Source organism: Gobio gobio (assembly GCF_949357685.1).
Source record: "Gobio gobio genome assembly, chromosome: 16".
Taxonomy (NCBI): domain Eukaryota; kingdom Metazoa; phylum Chordata; class Actinopteri; order Cypriniformes; family Gobionidae; genus Gobio; species Gobio gobio.
In genome coordinates, this window is record NC_137109.1 from 44,611,276 (window position 1) to 44,639,029 (window position 27,754).

At 37.8% G+C, this 27,754-nt stretch overlaps 2 protein-coding genes across 4 annotated transcripts in view; one reads left to right on the forward strand and one right to left on the reverse strand.

Moving 5' to 3' along the window:
- elp1 (elongator acetyltransferase complex subunit 1) overlaps positions 1-8,193 on the reverse strand; it is a 22,744-nt gene extending 14,551 nt beyond the window's left edge. The window contains exons 1-20 of the mRNA XM_079839694.1: positions 8,052-8,193; positions 7,293-7,472; positions 7,025-7,177; positions 6,851-6,932; positions 6,358-6,438; positions 6,153-6,238; positions 5,944-6,043; positions 5,774-5,864; positions 5,531-5,654; positions 5,346-5,439; positions 4,563-4,793; positions 4,241-4,411; positions 4,067-4,148; positions 3,063-3,218; positions 2,760-2,866; positions 2,516-2,619; positions 2,365-2,418; positions 2,150-2,255; positions 1,642-1,757; positions 5-78 (exon numbers count right to left, since the gene is read on the reverse strand). Of these exons, the coding sequence (XP_079695820.1) occupies positions 5-78; positions 1,642-1,757; positions 2,150-2,255; positions 2,365-2,418; positions 2,516-2,619; positions 2,760-2,866; positions 3,063-3,218; positions 4,067-4,148; positions 4,241-4,411; positions 4,563-4,793; positions 5,346-5,439; positions 5,531-5,654; positions 5,774-5,864; positions 5,944-6,043; positions 6,153-6,238; positions 6,358-6,438; positions 6,851-6,932; positions 7,025-7,177; positions 7,293-7,442 (2,162 nt within the window). The 5' untranslated portion in view covers positions 7,443-7,472; positions 8,052-8,193. The remainder of the gene's footprint in view (positions 1-4; positions 79-1,641; positions 1,758-2,149; positions 2,256-2,364; positions 2,419-2,515; positions 2,620-2,759; positions 2,867-3,062; positions 3,219-4,066; positions 4,149-4,240; positions 4,412-4,562; positions 4,794-5,345; positions 5,440-5,530; positions 5,655-5,773; positions 5,865-5,943; positions 6,044-6,152; positions 6,239-6,357; positions 6,439-6,850; positions 6,933-7,024; positions 7,178-7,292; positions 7,473-8,051) is intronic.
- A 286-nt stretch (positions 8,194-8,479) lies between these two features.
- Positions 8,480-26,756, forward strand: tbc1d2 (TBC1 domain family, member 2). 3 transcript variants are annotated; one of them, XR_013818121.1, is made up of 15 exons: positions 8,699-8,830; positions 10,041-10,459; positions 11,153-11,297; positions 13,385-13,508; positions 14,560-14,669; positions 14,748-14,944; positions 15,042-15,422; positions 17,747-17,857; positions 18,140-18,312; positions 18,617-19,117; positions 21,094-21,214; positions 22,398-22,583; positions 22,759-22,880; positions 24,458-25,294; positions 26,441-26,756. XR_013818121.1 is itself a non-coding variant. In XM_079838310.1 (14 exons), exons 2-14 carry the CDS (start codon positions 10,049-10,051, stop codon positions 24,657-24,659), a joined length of 2,784 nt encoding a protein of 927 aa, XP_079694436.1. In that variant the 5' UTR covers positions 8,480-8,830; the 3' UTR covers positions 24,660-26,756. The 3 variants fall into 3 exon arrangements, 2 of the variants coding, with proteins under 2 accessions (XP_079694436.1, XP_079694437.1); XM_079838310.1 differs by having other exon boundaries at positions 8,480-8,830; positions 10,049-10,459; positions 24,458-26,756; XM_079838311.1 differs by having other exon boundaries at positions 8,729-8,830; positions 24,458-26,756.
- The last annotated feature ends 998 nt before the right edge of the window (positions 26,757-27,754 follow it).

Sequence of the window (27,754 nt, forward strand, 5' to 3'; positions counted from 1 at the left end):
ATACCCATCAAGCCATTTTCTGAGCTGAGCAAGTACAAGAGCCCGATGATGGATGGTTTCCAGGTTCCCTCGTGGCATCTAAAAAACAACAACCAAATATATACTTAAACACACACCACCAAATATTCTGAAATAAATAACTAAAAACACGCATCCACCCACAACCACACTTACAGTACAAATTGACTTTTTTTGGAGAAAATGTGAATGGTGCTTGCCCATATAAACTTGACACCACAATGCCAGGATGCTGCAGTATGGTTACTAGGTGTTATCAGTTTTTAGCATGTTTCTATGCAGTTGCTAGGGTTTCTTGGCACTGGTACTAGTACTGGTACTAATTGACCTCAGTGCTGCATTTTACACTGTCGATCACAACATACTTCTTGACAGGCTGGAAAACTGAGTCTGGCTTTCTGGGATGGTCCTTAAATGGTTCTGGTCATACTTAGAAGGGAGAGGTTTTTATGTGAGAATTGGTGGCCATAAGTCTGAGTGGGCATCCATGACATACAGAGTCCCTCAAGGCTCAATTCTTGCGCCACTCCAATTCAACCTGTACATGCTCCCACTGAGCCAAATAATGGAAAAGAACCAAATTGCTTACCACAGCTATGCAGATAACACCCAGATCTACTAATCGCCCTATCGCCAAATGACTACAGCCCCATTGACTCCCTGTACAATGCATTGATGAAGTTAACAACTGGATGTGCCAAAACTTTCTTCAGTTAAACAAAGACAAAACTGAAGTCATTGCATTTGGAAACGAAGATGAAGTTCTACATACATAAAAGTAACTTAAAAGTTACTTTCCCTAGTAACTAATTACTTTTGATATTCAGTAATTGGTAAAGTAATTCAATTACTTTTAAAAGAAGTAACTAGTAACTGTAACTAATTACTAATTTTCAGTAACTTGCCCAACTCTGTTTATAAACAAGGCAGAATCGCGTGTGATTGGTAATAATGCGCAACGCGATTATAACAGATGCCTTTTGAGAAGCCCCGCAAAAAAGTGGCTAGTGGGAGTGACTGTGTTACACGCCACAGCTGAAATCCGCCCGCAAATGACGGGTTTTAAATGTCAAGCCCTGTTTATTAATCACTCAATGGCCTAAGACCTCAATACATTGCAGATGTGCTCACTGAATACAAACCTAGAAATACCAAGGGTTCACTCTAAGCAAGGAGAGCTTGCTTTAAGCCATTATGCCAGCCGCAGCTGGAACCAGCTTTCAGAGGAGATCAAATCTGCTCCAACATTAGCCATTTTCAAATCCAGACTCAATCACATCGGTTTAGCTTTGCATTTACTGAAGGAGCTCTGTGCTATGTCCGAACTGATTGCACTTTATGTTATATGTACTCTTTTTAAATATTTGTTTTGTTTTTATTTTATTTTTAACTGTTTTAATGCATTTGATGTCAATCTTTTATGCATCCTCTTTTTATTATTCTGTCCTTTTCATTTAAAGCACTTTGAATTGCCATTGTGTATGAAATGTGCTATATAAATAAACTTGCGGTGGCTTGCTCAATAGGTCCCCACCATCTATGACATTCTGATCCTTAGATGTGGCTCAGATCCCAAATCAAATATTTTCCTAAATAAATCATTCTAAATTACGTTCTGTTCACCTGCAGTATGAGTCTGGTGTCCTGGGGAACCACAGAAACGATACGAGAGCCTCTTTCCACCTTTCTTACAGTCTCATCATTCTGATTGGCATCTGAGCTCAGAGCTGTCTGCAGACCTAAGCAGGGACACCAATAATATCATGCGTGTATATTTACATTTATTTATCCCTATATTTAGATAAAACACTGTTCAAAAGTTGGGGGTCAGTATGATTTTTTTCATACGGTATGAATACGCGAACCGTTACACCCCTATTGATAATAATAAGAAATGTTTCTTGAGCAGTAAATCAGCATATTAGAATGATTTCTGAAGGATCATGTGACACTGAAGAAGAGTGGAGTAATAATTGCCCAATGCATTTTTGATCAAATAAATGCAGCCTTGGTGAGCATAAGAGATTTCTTTCGAAACAAAAAATCTTACCAACACCAAACTTAGAACAGTAGTGTATATTTATAAGATATATATTTACAAATTTAATGTCTTTGATGCGTTCTCATGTACCTTTAACAGAGATCATGCTGAGGTTGAGACAGTGGCACATATGAGAGTGTGTGGTGAGCAGGAGGAAGTCATCATAGACTACAAACGAGGATATGTTGGAAGCCACCTGTGGAAGACAAACCCTAATGAGTATAACACCCAAGATTTGCTCACTAACAGAACAAATGTATTGTAATTAATATCCTTGTTATCATTTTTGGGGTCCTCACACCTACCAGTGAGTCACCGATGTAGAGGTGTGATCTCTCAGTGAGGCCTATTAAATATTCCTATTAAAAGACAAATTCATATGAAGCATTCATTGTAATTTAAAGGCAAAGCATGACCGAAAAGTTAGTTCTGTCTGGAGAATATATCTATATTTACTTCTCCGCTGAGGGAACACAGCGCCGTCTGAACACAAGGCCGGGGAAAGTTGATGGTGTTGCCAGTAGAATCCTTCCATTCTGTTAGACTGAGCTCTGAAGAGTCTGTATTGAATATTCTAGCATTAATAGTCTTTATATTTGTAATTCAATTATTAATTTTCAAATTACATTAAAAATAAAAACAAAAGAGAAGACAAGTGATTAAACACAAATGGTGTAGAATAATTAATGAACTGACTGACCCATACAAAGTTTCCGGATCTGTCCATCTTCAAGTTGCAGGGCTACAGTGCCATTTCTGAGGCTGTGGCACAAGCTGATCACATGACCATCCACAGGAAAGTCTGACCTGAGAAATGACCAACCCCAAGAATTTAAGAAAAGGGGACACTATAAAAAGTGCAGTTAAAAAAATGCACAAGTTTTAACAATTCTCAGCCCCTGAGCTCATGTCTATGCTCGTTAGATCAGTCTGTCTCTGTGTGAGCTACACTGAATACAAATGTGAACAAGACCGGAGGAGTTAGTTATTTTAGCGGCAGTACCTGATCTCCAGCGTGTCCTTGGGGTCCTGGCTGTCTGATGGGGTGAGTTTCAGCAGGCGTGTCAAGCTTCCTCCGTGGGCCACAGCCAAAAACAAATCTTCACTCAACCACAGCAGCAAGCGCAGCGTCAGAGGTTCCCCGTGATCCATGGCGACCCTGCACACACATCTGCATCAGTACACCAAATACAGGATGCATGTCAGTTACACAGGTGAGCTCAATCAATCTGCTTGCCTGACTGAGAAAATGGCAAAAAAGAAATTACCAACAAAAAAACAACATAAAGCTCTACACAACCATGTCTCTGAGAAAACAGAGGAAAAGGCATTTAATATATATGTTTGATATTTTGCTCTGAGATGTTATTTCACTTAAATTTTAAAAATATACACATTTAAAATATACAATATACATTTTAAAATACACAATAAATGCTATATATTGTGCGCTACTATTCAAAGTACTATACTAAGTGTCATCGGCACATTTTTTAAAGAAATAAATACAAAAGAATGCATTTAATTGATTAAAAGTGACAATTTTGAACTTTCTATTCATCAAAGAATCCTGAAAAAAAATCATTAGTTTCCACAAAAACATTAAGCAGGAAAACTGTTTTTAACGTTGATTATAAGAAATGTTTCTTGAGCATCAAATCAGCATAATATAATGATTTCTGAAGGATCATGTGACACTGAAGACTGGAGTAATGATGCTGAAAATTCAGGAATAATTACATTGTAAAATGTATTACAATAGAAATTATTGGTTATTTTAAATTGTATGTTTTCTGTATTTTTAATAAATAAAGGCAGCTTTGATGAGCATAAGAGACTTTCAAAAAAAATAAGTATCTTACGGACCCCAAACTTTTACAGCTACATAGAAATCAAAGTCAATCAAAAAATATTCCTAATTCAGTGGCATCTTCTTGTTAAATAAAGATTGGAGAAACAAACATATGCAGAGCAGAATCCACTGTAACACTCAAAATCATCCTGTACCTGTATGTCTTTCTTAAGACTAATGGTTCTGAGATGACTTTAAAGCCAAGAACTTTTACACCTCCATTTTCAACTCCACCACCTGAATACAGGAAACACAAGTGAGAAATCCTACATAATATGATATTGACGTTTTAAATTCAGATACAAGTTTCAAATTTGAATGTGACTCACCTTCACCGTATACATAAATATGCCCATCGGCCGTGAGAGCTGCAAGCTCATTGGTCCTCTGGGCTTGAGAATGGAAGGTGACCAAGTTGACAGGAACAGGAAGCTGAAGTTCAAATGCACACATAGGTGGAGGGATCACACACTGGCGGAATGTAGTCACCAGAATTTTATCTGCAAAACACATGTTAGTTAAACACTGAAATCATTCACTTCACTCATCAATTGGACTAAAATGCCTTATTTAATAAAACAATTGAGAAATTATGCATTGTTTACAACATTTCAGAGCTTCGTGAAATTATTTAAAAGTTGGCACGCCCACCTCCATCAATCACGGCCACATTGGCGTTGTCATGGCAATCGTTGCCATGGCTACGCTGAGTGCTCCAGCCCCAGTCGTAGGTATAGCTGGCCCATCCTCGAGTCAGGAGGTGAAGACGCAAGGGCTTCTCCGGATCCCAACACACACACACCGGAGCCCTGAGGGGCTCATTGCCGAAATGCAAACTCTGCTTCAGATACCAGTGATAATTCCCAACAGTCCACAGCTGAACTGTGAAAGAAATAGGTCAGATGTTTAATACAAAACCTGACCCTTAAGTGGGGGCACAATTTAGCCAAAATCTTGTGATTATACATCAATATAATAAAACAATACAATAATAATAATTATTATAATAAACAAAATATTAATATATTATAAAAAACTACTCTAATATTTCATTGTAAGACAAAAAAAAAATAATAATAATTTTATATTACATTACAAAACTAATATTTATGGACGTCTGATTCTATTATTAACAAGCTCTTCTTAATACAAGCATGGGAATATGGTTGGAACATGTTGCTTTCCAAAATGCATGTTAAAGTGACTCAAAAAGTGATGATGTGAGACACTGAAAACACTGGTGGATATTAATAAGTAAAATGTAAAAACACTCTAAAACATGCAGCGCATATATTTATTAAATTAAATATGCCTTTTTGATTTGATATTCGCTCAAAGCCATATTGCGATTCCAGTTTTATTTTGATTAATCATGCAGCCCTAATCAGCACTGATTATCACTGAATATGCAAAGCAGTTTGATTTGCATCTTACTGTATGTGTTGGGATGGTTGTTCTCTCCAGGCTTCAAGTCCTCCATCCAAACACCTAGTACAGTAGAGTCACTGTTCCACAGCAGCTCCTTCACCTGAAAAACACAAAGCATTTTTACATTAATTCCCCATGATTTATAGCTTGAATCTTTAAAAAAATTATATATTAAAGGAGTTAATATCTACCAGGACCCGGTCCTTTCCAAAAGGCAGTGTAAAATCTCCATGCAACAGTCCGTTCTTTTCCATAAACACCACACTGTGTTTGTTAGGGTGTCGCTGTGTGGAAGCAATCAGGCTGCCAGAGGGTCTACAAGAAAAATACACTTCAGATCTAACAGCAATTTAACTGATAACGACGAAAATGACAGGTGAAAGTCGGGAAAAGGTCATAATTTCACAAGTTAAAAGACGTTCAGAATATCTTACTTCCAGCAGAGAGGGTGTTCCAGACCATTAACGACCTCGCTCGTGGCCTGCAGGACACATTCTCGGTTCCAGATACGAACCTTTCGAGCACCTGAAACAAAAATGTAGCTATACTTTAACAGTCACAAACTTTTCCATGAAACAACAACAGTAAAAAGGGAAATTCTCACCAGCCTTGGGACAAACAGCACTGACAGCAAAGAACTGCCCATCGCCACGCCAAGTGATCCTTGGCTTCCTGTCGTCCCACGCCAGGGCAGGCTGCACTTCCTGTGAAAGTGGATCAGAACTAGGTGAGAAGCAGCACGGTATCATACTTGCTGGCTGGAGTGGGTTGGTCTAGTAAAGCAGAACAATACTAAACAGAACAAAAACATACTGCTGCTTTCCGCTGGGCGGCTTGCTTGCCCTCAGAGCCATGAAACTGAGTCTCCTTCTTCCCCCAACCAACTGTGATGAACTTATCTGATGCACAGAAGCAAAATCACCAATCAGGTACTATATCTGCTCGTATGCAATGAACACAAGTCACCTGCATGAAAGCATGATATTACGCTTTATATGAAAACTACTATTGGCTATACCTTCGCCAAAGTCATCCTGATTGATTGCAACCTCAGTTATTGGCTCAAAATCCTTGGTCATCATGATAATGGTCTCCTGACCTGACATGCCATATGAGACACAATACGAAATGTCATTCAATGCACTTCTGTTTTGCACTTCAAAACAGAACTAACTGAGTTATACAGAAATATGATGAAAGGCCTGGTTTCACAGACAGGGTTTAGACTAAGCCAGGATTAGGCCTTAGTTCAATTAGGGCATTTAAGTAGCTTTTATAAACGTGTATTCGATTAAAAAAAAAAAACATTTCTGGTGTGCATCTTGAGACAAAACAATGGCACAGACATTTTAAGATATGAAGTTGCCTTCAGTTAAAATCGCTCAAACATGCATTTTGGTCTGGGACTAGCTTAAGCCTTGTCTATGAAACCGGGAGATAGTTAACTAAAGAAATATATAAATATATATATTATATTATGATTCTAAAATAACATTGCTAGAGATACAGACCTGTGGTCAGAGTCACCAACTCCTGGTCTGGGCTCCAAGTCATACCAGTTAGACCACTGTCCACACTGCCAACACATTCCAACTGTGTGAGAGAAATGAATAAAGCACAGTAAGAGCACACGTTTTATAAAATAATTTTAAATGTAAGAGCATTTAGATCAAATGAATGATCACCTGACTGGTGTTGAGGTTGTAGAGAATCACATCACCATTGGCAGTGGCCACACACACTGACTCCTGATCTGGAAGATCTTGTATCGCCACCACACGCCCACTGCCATCCACTGGGAGATAGTCATCTGTCGTCAATGAAACCTCTTTATAAACCTATGAAAGCATATTATAAGATTAATGGATAGCTATTTGGTAGTTGGTACTGGACACCAAGTCAGTCAGTCTCTCAATCTTCCGGGGTTCGAACTTAATTTTAATCTAGAAATACCTCTCCGGTCCGTGGGTCGTACTCTATAATGGCAAGTTCGGAGGCCACCAGCACTGTTCCTGCCTCGCTTCTGATGGAGAAACCCTGCGGGGATCCCGGGATAGGAAGATCCACACATCTGAAGCGCTGCAGCAGACTGAGGTTTCTCATTTTGGGTGGATGCCTTCAACAAGATGAGATCTGAAACAATTGTGCACCTTTTATATTACTGATTGAGTTGATTACAAGAAATATTCTAGCATAACAGAGTGACAAAGGCATTGTATCAACTTCATGAAGAGTCTCCTGGGATGCTTTTTAAACAGATAGGCTACTATGTATGCTAGATATTTGTTGGTCACTTCCCTTTACTAACAAAATAAAGTCTGTCCAAACTTTTGACTGGTAGTGTATAGCATGATAAGTATTACTTTATTCATGTAGCATGGCATTTACAATATAACTCGAGAAACTAGCATGGTATATGTGTAAAAACACGTTATACATCATGATTCTCAATAGAGTGCCACCAAACTGGGTAAAATAGATATGTTTAACTAAAGGTTCTTAGTTAAGGTTAGGTTAGCTTAGGTTCTTCTTTATAAAATAACTGATTTCAATATAAGAATAATGTAAAGGACAATAAAATGGAAAGTAAACGTTGATTTTCAGCCTGTCTTTATTATGGCACACAATCAAGTCAGTGTATGTCTAAAAGCAGTACGCAGCAATCGGTGCTGTTTTTCATAGTATTAAGACGCAACGATCAGTTACACTTACCTTGTTGTATTGTTATTCCTTTCTATATTAAGTAAATTATCACTTGAGACATTTCCATTCACAACACACGCACGTTGTTGTCAGTTTCAGCCTCTGTCGTCGTAGAAAAAGTGGCGCTGTGCGGTGACATGAACAGGCGCGCGCTCTACCGGCGTGGAGGAAACAGTCGAAGATTCAAATTCATTGCCACGAATCGGTTCTTTTGAACTGGACTCTTCAAAGAACCGCGATTCGGAACCTGGGTCATATTTATGGAGACCTATCTGGTCATTTTTTTCAATTTATTGTTAAAAAAAAAAAAAAGCACGGGTGTCCTAATTTCATGACTCTTAAGTCAGTTTGTTGAAGCTATAATTAATCTTTTATTAATATAATACAGTTTCCAATACTTTTTTGATTGGAAAAACAACAACAACAACATTATGGTTAGGTATTACGGGTAGGTCTCCCGTATATAATTACATGGCTGGATCACGATAGCCCTAACTGACTATTAAAAGTTTGCAGACTACGTTTCGGACAAGCTACACATGAAACGAGCAGTGTTTCAAAACTGGCAATCTTGACACGCCTGCCTAAAGACGCAATATACCCACATTTACATATTCCTGATGTGTGACATTTCCTGATTTCCTAATGCCGGCCGGGACTCTCTGTGAGAGATATGAATCATTCATGAAGTAAGTGTAGCGTGCGAGTTGTTTATATCTATAGTGCCATAGACGCGCCCAGGACAAGCACATGGACTAAAGAACCTTCAAAAGCTTTTTAAAGACAAGGTATGTCTTTGACTTTTACCTGCTGTGTGTAAATAGTGAACTTTGTTTACTTTCAGTTTATTTATCACAACTGACAGCGCGAACAATACACGCGTGTCACTAGCCTACCTCAGGTGTTGAATTACTTTACAATACAGAGAAGGGTAACGTTACCTTGTTTATTGTTTTATTAAGAACAACATTACCTTATATCATGTTTAACAGTCCATTCTTGTACATTAAAATAATTAGAAACTGTATTTTCTACTTGAATTGTATATAATACTGGTATGAACAGAAGCATAACCTGGAGTTGTAAATGCTGGTGATATTTAATCTAATGTGAAACCTTTCTATGAGGAAACTGAAATGGGTTAGCCTATATTGTGAAATGCGTTTGAGAGTGGTATTTGTAGTTCTCCATGCTTCTTTTTTATTATCCTCACCTTATTTTTTTTGTTTCTCTTGACCTTATTTATCAATGATAAGTGTAAGATTTAGTCAGTCAAAACAGTTTTAAGGCACTAATTTTGTCTCTGGAAAATAGGCATCTGTGACATTGTATTATGTTGAATATCACAGTTTCCTATTATTAATTAGGGATTAATGGACACATTAATGTTTTTAGATTTGTGGAGTAGATTGTTTTTTATTTAAGTAAAATTATTTTGTAATTAATGGGGTTGTTATTATTAAATTCCATGCTTAGATGTACATTTCAGGCACATATGCAATTCATTAAAACCTATTTTGAATTTAGTGTCGCTATTATGACACATCTTCAATGAAAATATTGGCAATTAATTAAGTCTTAGATTTAAGTTTCATTTCAAATCTATCTATCTATCTATCTATCTATCTATCTATCTATCTATCTATCTATCTATCTATCTATCTATCTATCTATCTATCTATCTATCTATCTATCTATCTTACATTTTGTGCTATTAGTACTAATTCACATATGTTTCTATTTATTTCCCTTAATAAAGTAATATGGCTGATATATCAACATCCTGCACATTCTAAATATGTTTAATTTAATAGTAAATGCACATTGTTCTTAAGCGGGGCATCTGCCCCTAATTGTTAATTTAGTGTATTAGTATAGTATACATATATTTTACTGAAGCTTTAAGTGACCACATCCTTCTGATGTAACTATGCTGATGGACATAGTTTAATTACTTGGAGAACATTTTGTCTGAAGTCACTTATTCTATTTGTTGAGGTAAACAGATGGAGAGCCAGGGAAGCTCCAGCACTCTACCTCCACCAAACATGCACGTATCTCCTGAAGATGAGTGTGTCGTTGCTGAGGAGACCCAACAGCAGACTTTGGGTCGGTCAGACACCAATATCCATGCTGCTCAGCCTGATGGGACCTCTGCCACCTTCAGAAGGACACCCACTCAGTCCGACAGTAAACTATGTGGCTACCTCAACAAGCAGGGTGGACCTCTTAAAGCCTGGAAGTCCCGCTGGTTTGCCTACGAGGAGAAGAGCTGTCAGCTGTTTTACTACCGCATGGCACAGGATATCAATTCTCTGGGTAAAGTGGACCTGTCTCGTGCCACGTTCAGTTACCCACTCCAGGGAGAGGAGGGAACCTTTCATATACAGACACCAGAGCGCACTTTCATTCTCAAGGTAATGGTATCAAATGGTTTGATTTGAAGTAACAGGCTTCCATAAACTGTGATTTTTGAATCAAAAACGGGGATGAGCTCCTTGGGATGGGATGGTAATTGGGACATGAGAAGAACATGAGAACTATACAGGGAAAAATGTTATTATATACTGTAATGGGAGGGAATATCTGGCTGTGTCAATGTCAATGTGACTTTCATGTTGTTCTATCTTCTGTTAAACATTAAGTGTTAAGTTAGGTTAAGGACCTGGGAATGTCCATAAAACATCTACTGGACTAAAATTAACCAACAAAAGTGGAACAAAGTTTTATGATTTCTAATAGCAATTCACGATTTAAATCATTGAAGATACTAAAGGCCAGTTGCTGTTCAAAAAACAAGCTTCAAGTGTATAAATGAAGGAGGAATATAAAGCCTTACTTCTTTCTTTTTTTCTCCAAAAAGCTTGTTGTTATCAGTAGGATCAAACAGTCCTTACTTTAAAAGGGCACAATGTTCACATGATTGCACTTCATATTACGTGCATCACATACTTGAGTATCAACAATGCTGAAATTAGGTCAGAGAGAAAAGGCTACTGGCGCTGCACATTTTGATAAAGTGTATTCTGAACCAAACATTTTTATAAATGTTTAAAATATGCCCACTTGAATATTAAATATGTGGTACTTCCTCCTCATTCTGTTTTCAGGCAGCTAACAGGGATACCCAGATGTACTGGTTGCAACAGCTGCAGTTGAAACGTGCCTTATACAGGGATCAGCATACTGAACATCAGTCCGTGCCAAGACCAGACAAGCAAAATGTGGCAAGCACACCATCAGCAAACTGCCCTGGTAAGACTTTGAGCTCTTCAGCGTAGTAATACAAGATCTTGAGGAAGGCAATTCAAAACCTAGCATTGCTCACATGAAAACTAACTAGCAGTTACGGCACCTTGGAAATTACAATGTTTATGAAATATGATCTGAGGGTGAATTTTCAGAGGAAAGTTTCGTTGTTTGTCATGTGATGCTAAATTAATAGAAAGTGAAAGATTACCAAGTCAGAACTCGAGGATTATTTCCAGAATGCTTGGAATCTGTGCACCTAAATAATGTTTTAACTGACAGAGGAGTTTCTTCACCTTCATTCAGATGATAATCTGAGTCTATTATATGTTACATACAGTATACTTGCTACCTACATTTGGTGTTCAAGATAACATCCCAATACATAGGCCATTGTTACTAAACAATGTTACTAAACCTGAGCATGAACACGGGACAGAGAAAGGAAAAGCCAAGGATAAAGGGAGGAAAGCACAAGATTAGCTCATTGGGAGCAGCTGAGAGCGACCAATCAGAGAGCACGTTACTCAGCTTGCTGCATTGTTTTAGTTTAGTCATCTATGATAGCCCAAGAGGGAGATTGCAACACCCCAGTCTGAAATTTTATTTGAAGAATGCTCACCAGGATTTTTACAGTCTCCCAACTATGTTTGCGCATGTATTGTCTAGCATATCTGTCGCATCAGGAGGGTGTGACAGGAAAAGAAATGTTAAGACTGGTAATCATCTGCAAACTTTAGCAATTCTGGAAAAGGGTGGGATGGATGTCGATATCCATCTTATTCACTATGCCGCAGGACAGCTATGCAACAAACTCTGGTTTGCAGCGCATATCAGTGCTGCATAGCACTTGGCTAACAATCTGGGGTTTGAACTGAACACAAAATGACTGCTGAGCTCAGTTCCCCTGAGCACTTAACCCAAGAGGAGGCATTTAAATGACTGAGCAAAAAGCCATTATCCACTCTCATCTGCTCAGAGAAAACTTTTCTATTAATATATAATGCTTTCACAGATCAGCACAAATCTAGAAGTATATATTCTTATTATAAAGTATCCCCAGAAATGTTAGATACATAAACGTAGAGCTGTGTGAAAACCAAACTTCTGCTGTCTGCCAGAGTGTTATTGTTAACTAAAACTGTTTCGTTAATGTTTATTGAAATAAAACAGAAACATAATAAAATATTAATTCATATATAAAATATAATGAATAAATAAAGTATAATAAAAAATCTGAGGGTGATTTTTCAGAGGAAATTTTAGTTGTTTGTCATGTGATACTAAGTTAATAGAAAGTGAAAGATTACCAAGTCAGAACTTGAGGATTATTTCATTTATTATTTCAGTTTTTTGAGGCACAGAAGCCTTTTGGGAATTACAGTGGAGGTGTGGCAGCACTGATTTGATATAAACTCTCTTTCTAATGTATATCTGCTACAGCATATGACTTATTAATGTTGCACATTGCTCCCTGTCTCCTCTAATTTACAATGCATAAATGCCCAATTTTCAAGAATCCAAGTAGGGTTGGACTTGTCGTTGTGCTAAAAGCACTTTATTCCTTTTACACTTCCAAACTCAAGCTCTGGGATCCAGGCTTTAGGAAACAGCTGTGGGATGAGACTCCAAAGCAGGAAATGAGGAAGTGAATGTCTGAGCAGCTGAATCTGTAGAAAATCTGAAATGCTGTACCACCAGCCAAATATAACCTAAAAGTGTCCTCAGAGACAGAAATAATATTTGTTTGTTTTACTCTGTGCTACAGAGTGGTTAGCATATGGATCTTTTAAACAGCACTTCTGTGATCATCAGGAATTTCAGGCATGCTGAGACATGAACTAGGTGGAGCCAGAGCAGAATATCACAGTTTCCATAAAGAAGCAGCCTCAACAGTAATAATCGAAATGAGAAATATACCAAATCAGCATATTAGAATGATTTCTGAAGGATCATGTGACACTGAAGACTGGAGTAATGATGCTGAAAATTCAGCTTTGCACCACAAGAATAAATTACATTTTATACTTGTTATACTGGACTATCAGATGTATTTAATGCTTTTTGAACATACTTTGTTTTCTTTTATACAGCTAACTTCTTGCCCATGGTGAAGACGCCTTCTGGCCTGGTGGGTGAAGAAGCTGCCATTCTGCCTGCACCAGGATTAAACAACCCCCTCAATATGTCAATCAAACATCCGCTAATTGAGCTCCAGTGAGTACACGTACTCATTATGTTTTCTCTGTCTGTTCTCACAAAATGGACACTGGCATCATGGCATATTTCTAGGGTAAAATTAAAAATAGGTCAATCTGCGTCAGCAACTTCCAACAAAAAGCAGTGTCACCCGAATTTCCTTAGAATTATTATTTTAGGGAAGTTAGACCCTTACTCTGTCACACTCATATACTTCTTGACATTTATATGTACGAGAGTAACCAAGTTGTTTTATGAGGGGTGCTCACACTAGACAAAATTAGAAAAGAAGGATATTCCATTAAAACATTAATAAATTATAATAAAATATAAAACAAATTATTACAAATGAATAAAATAACAAATAAATATGTGTATGAAAAGAAGAATGCACCATAAAAATTCACAACTTCTACTGAATTATGTGGGTTTTGCACTAGACTGTCAAATATAAGATTAGGAAGTGATTGTAGTTTTACGTCTGTCTCAGTGAGGATGTGGGAAGTTGCTTCTATTTCTGTATAAAACACATCATGACAAACACCGTTTCATCATCATCTGCAATGTCAAAAATCATTGATTACATAATAGACACCCAAAAATCTGAATAAATTCTAAGGCAAGCATCACTTTTAATATTGCTCGCATCACTCTATTAAACTTCAGCACAACTTGTCCTGCACCAACTGTGCTATGGACATAATCCAAATCATGAAATTTGTGCTTTTACTTTTCTTTTCTTTTCTTTTTTAAGTGATTGGACCTATAATTTTCACCTGATGGTTGATAAATTGGGCAGTGAAACCCTTCAGACTTAAATTGGAGGGACAAAGCTGTATCTAGAGACTTGAGTGGGCTCTGTTAATTTGATACAGTAAACAACCACCTAACAACATCCTTATAAACACTCAGAAGACTTAGAACACCTTAGCAACCACATGACAACCATCCACAACACACTTAACTTCATGTTGCAACTTTTACACTGGCCTTTTCTTCCAAAAATATGGTTGTTGTTGTTATTATTGTGAGTGATTTCTTCAGAGGTGTCTCTGTGTTTGACTTCCAGGAACACAGTGCACAGTTTCCTTAACCGGCAGTCACAGGAAATTAGACAAAGTGTTTTCCATATTTCCGACCCAAATGACTCCCAAAAAACACCCTCATCTAAGGCATCCAGTAAGCGCTACTACTTTCTCACCAGAAAAATAATAAATTGTTTTAAATGTAAATGCTCATGGCTGCCTTCCTCCTTAGCTTTAGCAGTCCCCACACCCGGATCTTCTCGAACCCCAGAGTCCCCTACGAATTCCAAGTGTGTGGACCTGCAAAAAAATCGTCTATCCACAGTGTCACTAGACAGAAAGAGCAACAAAGAAAAGTTCAAACCTCTGGACCTAGACACATCTGGACTTGAAAAACTTTCCCTGGCTGAAGAGGTCAAAGCACAGAAGGTAAAGTGAGGACATTAACCACACCTTCATCATTCACCTGCTGGATTATTTATTACTCCTATAATCAACTAAAACCTACATATGTATATGTTGTTAGGAGTTGGTGTTGCTGTTGCATAAAGTGCTGGAAGACGCTCAGCTGGAGAAACGCACCTGTGCTCAGTTTCTAGCTGCGGAGGGAGAGCAGGAGCGTTTGGAACTCCTCAGACACGGTGAACGGCGTGCGGCCAAACTGCGAGACCATCTGGAGTCCCTGCAGCAGGAGAATGAGAAACTATGGAGGGATCTGAACCAGAAGGACTGCCATATCACTGAACTCCAAGAGAGTGTCCAGCTCCTGATGCAAAAGAACCAGGCCAAACAGGAAGTGATATTGAAGCTATCGGAGAAGTTAGCCTGTGGGGAAGACCAGCATTACACAAACGGATTGGAAACTGAGACCTTCAAACAGCTAACACTGGAGAATGAGCATTTTAAAGTGAGAAAATTTTTTTTTTATCTCTCTCTCTCTCTCTCTCTCTCTCGCTATACATATAGGGGAGAGCGGGGCACAACCTAACGCTTTTTGACTTTCTCAGTTAGTGTAAATCCACTTGGGTTTCAGAGTATTTATTTTTTCCCACATTAATTGCACACATGTCTAGTACAATTATGTGGTTTTGTTTCATTAATACAGTGTACACTTTTTTCTTGATTTACTCCGAAAGAATGGAAGTGAAATGTGACAACATGCCCCATAGGTGGGGTACATTGTAACATGTGAGGGGCACAATGTAACATGACCAAATAACAGCTTAAAATGTTACCTGATATAATCAAAAAAATATACAAGACAAACTAAAATATTTTGTCAACATTTACAATTATTAACTTTTTAAAATAAAATAATGGCATTTTTTTAACCATTAAAAATATAAGCATTTTTGAGTTTGACTACAAACACATCGCTAAATACAGCTATACAGCATAGTTCAAAACATAATAATAATTAATAATTTCTGAACATTAACTCTCAGTCATTATTCACCCTTTTCTCATGGTTTCTCAAAAGAATTCATAAAAGTATAGAATATAATGGCATATTTCTAATAGGGGCTCATTGTAACGCAGTGTTACAACACACCCTGCCTGCACAACTGGGACTTAAACCGCTGCTCGTGTCTTCTGCTGGTTAGATCAGCATTAAAGAACGATCTCAACTGTTAAATAACAGATATAAGATTAAAATAATATCAGATTTGTCTTATTTTAAATAAACACAAAAAAAGAAATTTACTTTTGCTATGGTTAAATACATGTTCAGTAATATCCTCCAGAGATTTTTTTAATTTTGGCGCTATTTTTTTCTCTAAATAATGTTGATATGGCAACTAATAAATACACTAAAATACACTTCGTCATTCTGGCATGTGTGGAAAGGGTTAAAACATGCGCGTTGCAACTAACCCCGCGTTAGGTTGTGCCCCGCACTCCCCTATATAGGACACCCATCAAGCATAACCTTATGACAACTGACAGGTGAAGTGAATAACACTGATTATCTCTTCATCACGGCACCTGTTAGTGGGTGGGATATATTAGGCAGCAAGTGAACATTTTGTCCTCAAAGTTGATGTGTTAGAAGCAGGAATAGTGTAAGGATTTGAGCGAGTTTGGTCACTATCTATCAAAAGTGGTCCAAGGAAGGAACCGTGGTGAACCGGTGACAGGTTCATGGGCGGCCAAGGCTCATTGATGCACGTGGGGAGCAAAGGCTGGCCTGTGTGGTCCAATCAAACAGACGAGCTACTGTAGCTCAAATTGCTCAGGTTAAAGGGTTAGTTCACCCAAAAATTAAAATTCTGTCATTAATTACTTACCCTCATGTCGTTCGACACCCGTAAGACCTCCGTTCATCTTCAGAACACAAATGAAGATATTTTAGTTGAAATCTGATGGCTCTGAAAGGCCTCCATTGGCACAATGCACGGTTCACTCTCAAGACCCTTAAAAGGTACTAAAGACGTCGTTACAAAGTCCATCTCACTACAGTGGTTCTGAAATAACTTTATGAATCGGCGAGAATAGTTTTTGTGCGCAAAAAAACCCTAAATAACAACTTATATAGTGATGACGATCTCAAAACACGGCCTCATGAAGCTTCGAAGCGTTATGAATCAGTGAGTCGATTCAGCTGTTTGGATCGCCAAATTTCAGCAGTTTGGCGGTTTAACACACGATCCGAATCATGATTCGACTCACTGGTCATAATGATATGCCTGATCAGTGTATATATAAACTATTTACTTTTTTTCCTTTACATACATATGTGATGTGACAGTAAAGACAGTAAGGTAAAGATTTCTATTTTGAACGTTCTATTCATCAAAGATTCTTAAACAAAAAAAATGTATTCTGGTTTCCACAAAAATATTAAGCAGCATTATGTCATGTGGGTATGATCATGTGACACTGAAGACTGTAGTAATGATCCTGAAAATATGGCGTTGCCATCACAGAAATAAATTACATTTTAAAATATATTCAAACAGAAAACTAAATATTTCACAGTATTACAGTTTTTACAGTAATATAAATGCAGCCTTGGTAAGTAGAAAAATCTTAGACACTTGAGACACTTTTCAAAGATGGATATGTAATTACGTCTGCAAAAACTCTATGCTTTGTTTTCCAAAAATAATACTCTAAATGTGCATTTTTGCTGAAAAGTTTATCTGCATTATATGCCGATTCTGAAATGACTGTGCCAAGCATGATTACAGCTTTACTGTAAAGACAATAATGATCATATCTGTATTTCAGGATGATTTGAAAGCATATAAAACCCAGAACCAGTACCTAAACTCTGAGATCTACCAGTTGACGACACTTTGGAGAAAAAGTTCAGAACAGGAACAAAGTCTGATAGTAAAGGTGATTTAGTTTTTCTGTTAAGGTTTCTTGCACCAAAACAGTCATATTTTCTTGCTGCTGTACTATAAAAATGTCTTTACCCCTTTGTTCTGCTTGGCTAACCTCTTCATCTGAACACTGAATAAGTCTTTATGAACTGAGAGATTTGAGCTTTGAAAGTTAGGAAATTACATCTTTAGAACCTTATGGCATGATTGTTTGGGGAGGGGGGGAATCGATGGTAAATGTCACAAAAAAGTGTTTGAAACAAGATTTACTATAGCTTTACTGTGTGTGTGCCAGTGTGCTGTTTTAGAGGCCAATAACTGTCAGATGGAAAGCAGATACCTGGGAATCCTCCAGAAACTCCAGGAGAGTGAGGAATTGAATCCGGAGCAGAGGGAAGCAATCAAGAAGGTGATTAAAGATGTGGTTAAGGCAGACCTGAACGCTGCCATCAAACTAAATCCCATCAGGTAAACACAGTCCCATCAGTTCACCCACTATTCATTCACTCACCCTGTTCATATCTTCTTTGGAGATCTCAATTCTCACTCACACTTGGGAGTAGTTAACCATTCCAGACTTGGAGGGAAATAAATGACTTCGGTTCATAGACATACTGAGATTTATAAAGAAATTGCTCAGTTGTTGCTTAGATAAGGCCCCTGCTAAAAGAAAGTAGAAGAATGTTTATTAGGAAGAATAGAACAGTTCTCCATATAAATGTTTGTTCTGTATATGTTGGAAAACAAATTCACAATTCCCAACATTCTACAGTGATTACGATGATTATGGATTTAAGATCGCAGTAGACTACAAAGTCGAGGACCTGAAGCTCCTTGCTAAGATCCAGGCCCTGGAGATCCGATCCCACAACCTGCTGAATCACGAGGAATGCGATGGGCCATTGTTGGCTCGTTGCGCTCAGCTCCTATTCGGACGTCCTGAAGCTGAACTCTCTTCATCAACAGAATTGAAGGGTCTACTCCGGACAGGCTTACCACGCGAGTACCGCGTGAGGGTTTGGCGTTTTATGATACAGACTAGAACCAAGTCGTTAAGAGAGCGTCATCCCGACCGCTATCAGGAGCTGTGTGAGAAAAGCAGAGCCTCACCTCACCTGGTGCCCAGACAGATCCAGCTGGACCTGGATCGTACGTTGACCACCAATCAAAACTTTTCCCCTCCTTCAAGCCCCTTGATTCAAAAGCTGGAGAGAGTTCTACAAGCGTTCTCGTGGCAAAACCCCGCCATCGGCTACGTGCAGGGACTCAACAGGTAATTACAAGATAAGATCAAATAAAAAATTAAATAATAAATGTGGGGGTTGAGTATATGTTACAAATTCAAGATAAGATAAAATAAGATTAAAATAATAAAATACAATTTAAGATGGGGAATTGATTATACGTTACAAAACCAAAAAGTGACACATTTTGTAAGATTTACTTAATCATTTTTATAAAAATGTCTATTAAATTAATTTATAAAAAGGGCTTTTTTTATATGCTTAATTTTACATTTAATATGTCATAATTGAGTACACCCCTTTGACACTACAAAGTAGCACAGAAATGACATATTTTACCATCAATCTACAATTGCCTTGTCTGCCATGCTGAACACTGCCAACAAGCTATTCATTAAATGTATTAAATTAACAATGTAACAATGTGTATTCAATTAATTTATAAATAGGGAATTTTACATTTAATGTGTCATAATTGAGTACACCCCTTTAAAGGGTTAGTTCACCCAAAAAATTAAAATTACCCCATGATTTACTCACCCTCAAGTCATCCTAGGTGTATATGACATTCTTCTTTCAGACGAATAAAATCTGTTATATTAAAAAAAATCCTGGCTCTTCCAAGCTTTATAATGGCAGTGAATTGTTGTTTTTTGTCGTTTTTGAAGTCCATAAAAGTGCATCTATCCGTCATATAACTACTCCACACGGCTCCGGGGGGTTAATAAAGGCCTTCTGAAGCGAAGTGGTGCGTTTGTGTAAGAAAAATATCCATATTTTAAACCTTACAGACTAAAATGACTCTGGCGGTCAGCGGTACACAAGTCGACTTACGGCGAAAGAGTAACCTTTGAACTCTTGACGCATGCGTATTGACAAACGCACAAGAGCCAAACAAAACACCGGTCATGAATTAGAAGTCTAAAACGAGAATTTTTAAAGAGAAATGGTGGAGGATTTCGATATAAGAGAAGAGGGGCTTGAGTTTGTTGCCCAGCCCGATCTGCGAGAGGCGTCAAAGCTTGCGATGCTCCTATACATCGCGTCAGGTGTTCTTCTTTCGCCGTAAGTCGACCTGCTTACCGCTGACCGCCAGAAGCTGGTTATTTTAGTCTATAAGGTTTTAAATATAGATATTTTTCTTACACAAAAGCGCCACTCTGCTTCGGAAGGCCTTCATTAACCCCCCGGAGCCGTGTGGAGCAGTTATATGATGAATAGATGCACTTTTATGGACTTCAAAAACGAAAGTCACTGCCATTATAAAGCTTGGAAGAGCCAGGACATTTTTAATATAACACAGATTTTATTTGTCTGAAAGAAGAATGTCATATACACCTAGCATGACTTTAGGCTAATTTTCATTTTTGGGTGAACTATCCCTTTAACACCCCTAACTACATGTAAAGTGATATTTGGGTTACACTTTATTTGAATGTGTCCCTGTTACAGTGTAATCATAAATTTTATATTAACTAAGTAATATTAACTAACTACATGGACTTACTATAGAGTTAGGGTAGGATTGGGGTTTGGTTTAGGGTTAGTTGCATGTAATTATGCATAAAATATAGTTATTACATGTATTATTAAATACATATAAAATGTGTAACAAGGACACATTAATATAAAGGGTAACACTTTATATATGTTACATGTACTTATCATAGCAATAACAGTAAATCTTGCATAATTATATGCAACTAACCCTAATCCTACCCCAAACGTATAGTAAGTAGTACATGTTGTTAGTTAATATTACTCAGTACTGAAATGTATATTTACACTGTAACAATGACACCTTAAAATAAAGTGTTACCGATATTTGCCTCGTCTGCCATGCTGAGCACTGCCAACAAGCTATCCAGAACCAACATCATGCTGACCTTATTTAAACCATATCATGTGATATAATGACATCTAGTGGTCATTTAAGGGCCATGATGCCTACTGGATATGCAAAAAGAAAAGTAAATAGCACCCTCTAATATGCCACTGTGTGCAGACTGGCGGCCATTGCTCTGCTGGTACTGCCGGATGAGGAAGATGCCTTCTGGTGCCTGGTAGTGATTGTGGAGTACATCATGCCTCACAATTACTACACTAAAGACCTGCTGGGCTGTCAGGTGAGAACTTGAACATTTGAAATATTTATTATGAATCTTAAAATAAGCTTGTTTTACTTTAATACTTAATCCTAAAACTTGCTGCTTATAGTCAGTTTGAAATTTTCAGAAAAACATTTTTAAAAAATGTTTACCAACCAAACTATTAAACAGTAGTGTACAGACTTTGTTTTATGTTTTTGAAAGAAGTAAAGCTGCATTTACGGCATGCTGTATATCATAATGATTCTGAACTGTAAAAAGCTTTCACATGCTTGTAGAACTCGTCATTTTCTGAGAGCTAACACTTGTACTATCCGGCTGCTGTACCACCTGACCACTGCAGACTTGAAGCGGCGCTGTGCAGACCAATCAGTGTATGACATTGAAGTACAGTGAGAGCGGTTCGAAGGCATACAGAGATTTAGTTTATTATGTAAAATGTGATATTCTGCAATATTATCGCAATTTAAATTAATATATTCCTGCGATCATTCCTCCAGTCTTTAAAGTCACATGACTCTTCAGGAATCATTTAGATCAACCGTCATGCAGATGTGACGTTAAACCGAGGTCCTGACTCTCTGTGGTCATTAAATATCCCAGGATGTAGGGGTGTAGAGATGTAACCCCAGCATCTTGACCAAATTTGCCAACTGGCCTCTGTCCATCATCATGGCCTCCTAATCATCCCCATATATACGGATTGGCTTCATCACTCTGTCTCCTCTCCACCATCAGCTGGTGTGTGGTGGGCCTTCTGGCGCAATATGGCTGCCGTCACATCATCCAGGTGGATGCTGCACATTGGTGGTGGTTGAGGAGATTCCCCCCTTCCATATTTAAAGCACTATGAGTACCCAGAAATGCGCTATATAAATTATTATTAACAAATTATTATTATTATTTGAATATGCTGATTTGCTGCTCAAGAAAGTTTTCTTATTATTATCAATGTTGAATTGTGCTCCTTAATATTTTTTTCATGATTCTTGAATGAATAGAAAGTGCAAAAGAACAGCATTTATTTAAAAATAAATTGTAACAATGTAAAAATCTTTTGTCAATTTGAATGAATTTAATTTGTTGTTGCTGAAAAAAAAAAGAAAAGAAAAATGAACTAACCCCAAAGTATAATGTATATTCCTCAAGCTCTAAATGGGCCATCTTCATTTTACTGTCTCTCTCCCACACTTCTATCCAGGCCGATCAGCGTGTACTAAAGGACCTCATGTCGGAGAAACTGCCTCGACTCACGGCCCATCTGGAAGCGCTAAAAGTGGACGTATCGCTCATCACTGTTGAATGGTTCCTGGTGCTGTTCGTTGAGAGTCTGCCTACCCGCATACTGTTTAAAGTATGGGACGCCTTCCTGTATGAGGGCATCAAGGTACCTTGGATCTATGACAGAGCATTCTGAGAAATGGTGTATACATCAGTACTGGGTTCTCTTGAATTATTGAACAGATTACAAACTAATAATAGTTTGATGTTTCTCAATACTCTGCTGCTGAACATTATGCAGTAGTTTTGTTAACTGAATCCCCCGTTCATCTTTTTCATAGGTGATATTCCGATATGCACTGGCGCTTTTCAAATACAGAGAGGAAGACATCTTAAAGATTCAAGACAGTGTCGAAATGTACCAGTATCTCCGCATCTTCCCCAACACCATTGCAGATGGAAGGTGAGATGAAGGATAGAAAAGTACTATAAACTGTGTATAAAAAAAATAAGAGTAACATATACACTTACCTAAAGGATTATTAGGAACACCTGTTCAATTTCTCATTAATGCAATTATCTAATCAACCAATCACATGGCAGTTGCTTCAATGCATTTAGGGGTGTGGTCCTGGTCAAGACAATCTCCTGAACTCCAAACTGAATGTCAGAATGGGAAAGAAAGGTGATTTAAGCAATTTTGAGCGTGGCATGGTTGTTGGTGCCAGACGGGCCGGTCTGAGTATTTCACAATCTGCTCAGTTACTGGGATTTTCACGCACAACCATTTCTAGGGTTTACAAAGAATGGTGTGAAAAGGGAAACACTTCTAGTATGCGGCAGTCCTGTGGGCGAAAATGCCTTGTTGATGCTAGAGGTCAGAGGAGAATGGGCCGACTGATTCAAGCTGATAGAAGAGCAACTTTGACTGAAATAACCACTCGTTACAACCGAGGTATGCAGCAAAGCATTTGTGAAGCCACAACACGCACAACCTTGAGGCGGATGGGCTACAACAGCAGAAGACCCCACCGGGTACCACTCATCTCCACTACAAATAGGAAAAAGAGGCTACAATTAGCATGAGCTCACCAAAATTGGACAGTTGAAGACTGGAAAAATGTTGCCTGGTCTGATGAGTCTCGATTTCTGTTGAGACATTCAGATGGTAGAGTCAGAATTTGGCATAAACAGAATGAGACCATGGATCCATCACGCCTTGTTACCACTGTGCAGGCTGCTGGTGGTGGTGTAATGGTGTGGGGGATGTTTTCTTGGCACACTTTAGGCCCCTTAGTGCCAATTTGGCATCGTTTAAATGCCACAGCCTACCTGAGCATTGTTTCTGACCATGTCCATCCCTCTATGACCACCATGTCCCCATCCTCTGATGGATACTTCCAGCAGGATAATGCACCATGTCACAAAGCTTGAATCATATCAAAAACGTTTCTTGAACATGACAATGAGTTCACTGTACTAAAATGGCCCCCACAGTCACCAGATCTCAACCCAATAGAGCATCTTTGGGATGTGGTGGAACGGGAGCTTCTTGCCCTGGATGTGCATCCCACAAATCTCCATCAACTGCAAGATGCTATCCTATCAATATGGGCCAACATTTCTAAAGAATGCTTTCAGCACCTTGTTGAATCAATGCCACGTAGAATTAAGGCAGTTCTGAAGGCGAAAGGGGGTCAAACACAGTATTAGTATGGTGTTCCTAATAATCCTTTAGGTGAGTGTATATAAATTCATTGAGCCATAGTAAAACAAATCAATTTTCTGAGCAGCAGTCACACAAATAGAAACAGAATATGGGTCAGATGCCTCTGTGGTGTGGCTATTTTAAACGTTGTGCAACTGCTCATTCCTGCTTTTAGCACATAGATGGCATGGTTTCAAAAACAAAGTAGTAAAGCTTGTTTGGGGAGTGTCTTTCCAAACCAGAGGTTCCTACAGGAAATAAACATTTCAGCTAGTTCATTACTTAGTTTTCTTAGATGCTATCTCAATATACCTCATCTTCCTTTTCCACAGGAAGCTGACAAGCATTGCCTTCAATGACATGAACCCACTGCCCATGAAGCTGCTCCAGAACCGGCGCGCCGTGCATCTGGAACACCTCCGCGCTGAGATTAGAGAGCTGGAGAACTTACAGAAAGCATACAAAGCTGAACACGTCCAGTGCAAAGACAAAGAGCTGGACACCCTGGCTAGTGAAGATGAAGAGGAGGTATAGAGGAGTCACACATAAGCTCTTGATGCGTGTGCTGAATGAGAAACACTAAATAAAAACAACTCATCATTTACTCACCCTCATTGTGTTCCAAACTCTTATGATCAGTCTTTTTCATTTAGTAAAAGTGAAAGGAGATGGATTCTGTCCAAAAAGGCGCCATAAAACTCATGCATAATATTCCAAGTCGTATAAATTGCAAGAGGCACAAACCAAAAAAGTAATTAATTGGTGAAAATTTTGGCCAACTACTTTTTGTTGCTTTTATCAGGATGACATGAAGGTGCGTAAATGATGACAATTTAATTTTGCATAAGACAATGCACAAATGGCTTGAACAAAAGGGTCAATTCTTATCAGTAGGGGCGGCAGAAAGCTGCTCTGACCTCAGTATTGGGCATGTACAGGCCCTACATATTTGCACAGATGCGTATATATGCAACTACGCTACCGTTCAAAAGATTTGTGTCTAAAAGATTTATTTACAGAAATTAATTCAGCAAGGATGCATTTACATTGATCAAAAGTGACAGTAAAGAAATGCTGGGGGGGGGGGGCATATTTTGAATGATTTCTGAAGGATAATGATGTTGAAAATGTAGCTTTGCATCACATGAATAAATTATATTCTAAAATATGTTTAAATAGAAAACAGTTATTTTAACCCTCTGGTGCTCTTCGGTCATTTCTGACTGGCAAATGTTCTGTTTTGAAATGTTAAAAATCACAGCTTCATCGGAATAATATGAAACTTGGTGACTTTTCTAGCATTAGGTATGTAAACACAAAAAAATTGGGGTCATGATTCGAGCATTCTAATTGGTCGTAAAACAAAAGTAGCGTTCATTTTCTTCGGTCATAAATGACCGACCATAGGAAATTAATGGGAAATTGGCAAAAACACAAATTCTCTGAATATTTGTGTGTACAATCTACAAATCGGCCACAATGCTGAAAAAAAGTACACAGCTGTAAAGGGCTGACACTCTAAAACATCAAGAGTGTGATGTTGACACATCCACTCACACACACACCTATGAAAAACTGAACCTATGAACCACATTTAGAATTTTTTTAAATCACAGCTTCATCAGAATGATATGAAACTGGTGACTTTTCTAGCATTAGATATGTAAACACACACAAAAAAATTGAGGGCATGATTCGAGCATGTTAAGTGGTGGTAAAAAAATACTCCCACTTGTGCTCTTCGGTCAAAAATGACACCATAGGAAATGAATGGGAAATCTGCAACAACACAAATTCACAGAAAAAAAATCTATATTTTTAACAACAACAAAAGAAATCTAAAACTTTATAATAAATAGTCTTTGAGATTTTTTAAATATATATTCAAATCCATCAAAAAAAATGTGTTCAAAAGCGAACTAGGGAATTCTCAAGCCTCTCCATAGAGACCTCTAGTGATTACACACATGGATTACACACCTCTACACACAAAAGAGGGCGCTAATCTGCCTTCAAAAAAAATATTTTAAAGGCCTAGTCTCTATTTTAACCTGAAATACTGCAATAATTAAAAAAAAATACAAAAAAGAAATTTTGTATAATTTTCAATGGCAAAAATAGACCATAATTATTGCATAAATATTAAAAAATACCATAAAATCATCTCAAAATACAAAATTAAAAAGAAAAAATATTATTGAAGAAAATTAAATTGCACTGGTTTTACTGGGGTGGAGGAAGTTTAATTTTTAGGTGTCCGGTTACTTACGACCGTGAAGACAACCAATGCAACCCCTAAACGAAGAGCACCAGAGGGTTAAATAGTAAAACCATTTCACAATATTACTGTTTTTATTGTATTTTTGATCAAAGAAATCCAGCCTTGGTGAACAGAAGAGACTACTTTCATTAAAACATTTCACGACCCCAAACTTTTGAACAGTAGCGTATATAGAACCCCGTCAGCAAAGAATTGTTTTTAACTTTGAAGTGTTTGCGTTTTCTTAAAGATTTTGTTCTGCTACTGTATATAACACTTGCATACATATATTAGCCTCATGCACAGTTCTCAAACCAAAATATTATCCAGAAAACATGCACATAATAAATATAAAACTGTTTTTCACTCCAGTTTGTCTTCATAATTGATGAAAATCCAGCGTAAAGTCTGTCTGAACAGCGGACACTGAAGAAACAGTCATTTTTTCCCCATTTTATTACTTTAAAAAACAGGATACATATGAAATCATAAATATAAAAATCAAACAAATCAACAAAAACTTAGTTCAATGTTACAAACACCTTTACTGCAGGTAAGAGCTAATAGCTAATATCACACCAGAGGAGTAAACTGATGTATTGCCTATCCATGACTGTATCTGATAACAGAACCGGCCTATTCCCCCGTGTGACAAGAACAGAAGCACAGTTTCCCGAAATAAAGAGGAGAAACGGACTCACAATCTCACCTTGAAAAATAAAAACAGTGGCTTGTCGCATAATAAAGCTATTGTTCTATCGGTGTTAAGTCACATGTATTCTAATGCCAAACAGTTCACGTTTCTACAAAAATGGCTCATTGTTTTAAAGAGTTAGAAAAATCCCAGGTCAGGGGCATGCAGGTCGTGTGTGTGTGTGTGTGTGCGTGTGCGTGTGTGTGTGTGTGGTTATGGGTTTTACTAGCTTGCCTCTAAGCACAGCTCGTCTGTCTCTTTCTAATACACACTGACAGGACTAGCGATATCACAGCTGTTACTGAGATGCTTTCAGTGATTTAAAGAAAGAAGGAAAAGGCTGTGAACAAAAACAAGAGCTAACTGCTTGTCAGTTTGTGCACATTTGGCAATATAAAGTGAAGAGCCAAAGCCAATGTTCGAGGCCAAAAAGATTCACTGGTATCCATAATAATTTTAAAAAGAAAAACCTTTCTCAGGCAGTAAATGCCCATTGTAAGGTCAGTCCAATGATTTTGAGTCCAAAAAAAGCATTAAAAGATGTATCTCACAAAACCTGTAATTTTGCATAAATATAGATATATATATATTTTGCATTGTGACATTATTGTATGACAATTAAGCACAATTCTCAAGATCATCATAAATAAATGATAAAAAAAATAAATAAAATGC

Excerpts from the sequence above, each read along its gene's own strand:
- tbc1d2 (XM_079838310.1), top strand. The coding sequence starts at position 10,049 with ATGGAGAGCCAGGGAAGCTCCAGCACTCTACCTCCACCAAACATGCAC. Across the intron at positions 15,423-17,746 it reads TGGAGAATGAGCATTTTAAA|GATGATTTGAAAGCATATAA; the intron begins GTGAGAAAATTT and ends TCTGTATTTCAG. Across the intron at positions 19,118-21,093 it reads TACGTGCAGGGACTCAACAG|ACTGGCGGCCATTGCTCTGC; the intron begins GTAATTACAAGA and ends CACTGTGTGCAG.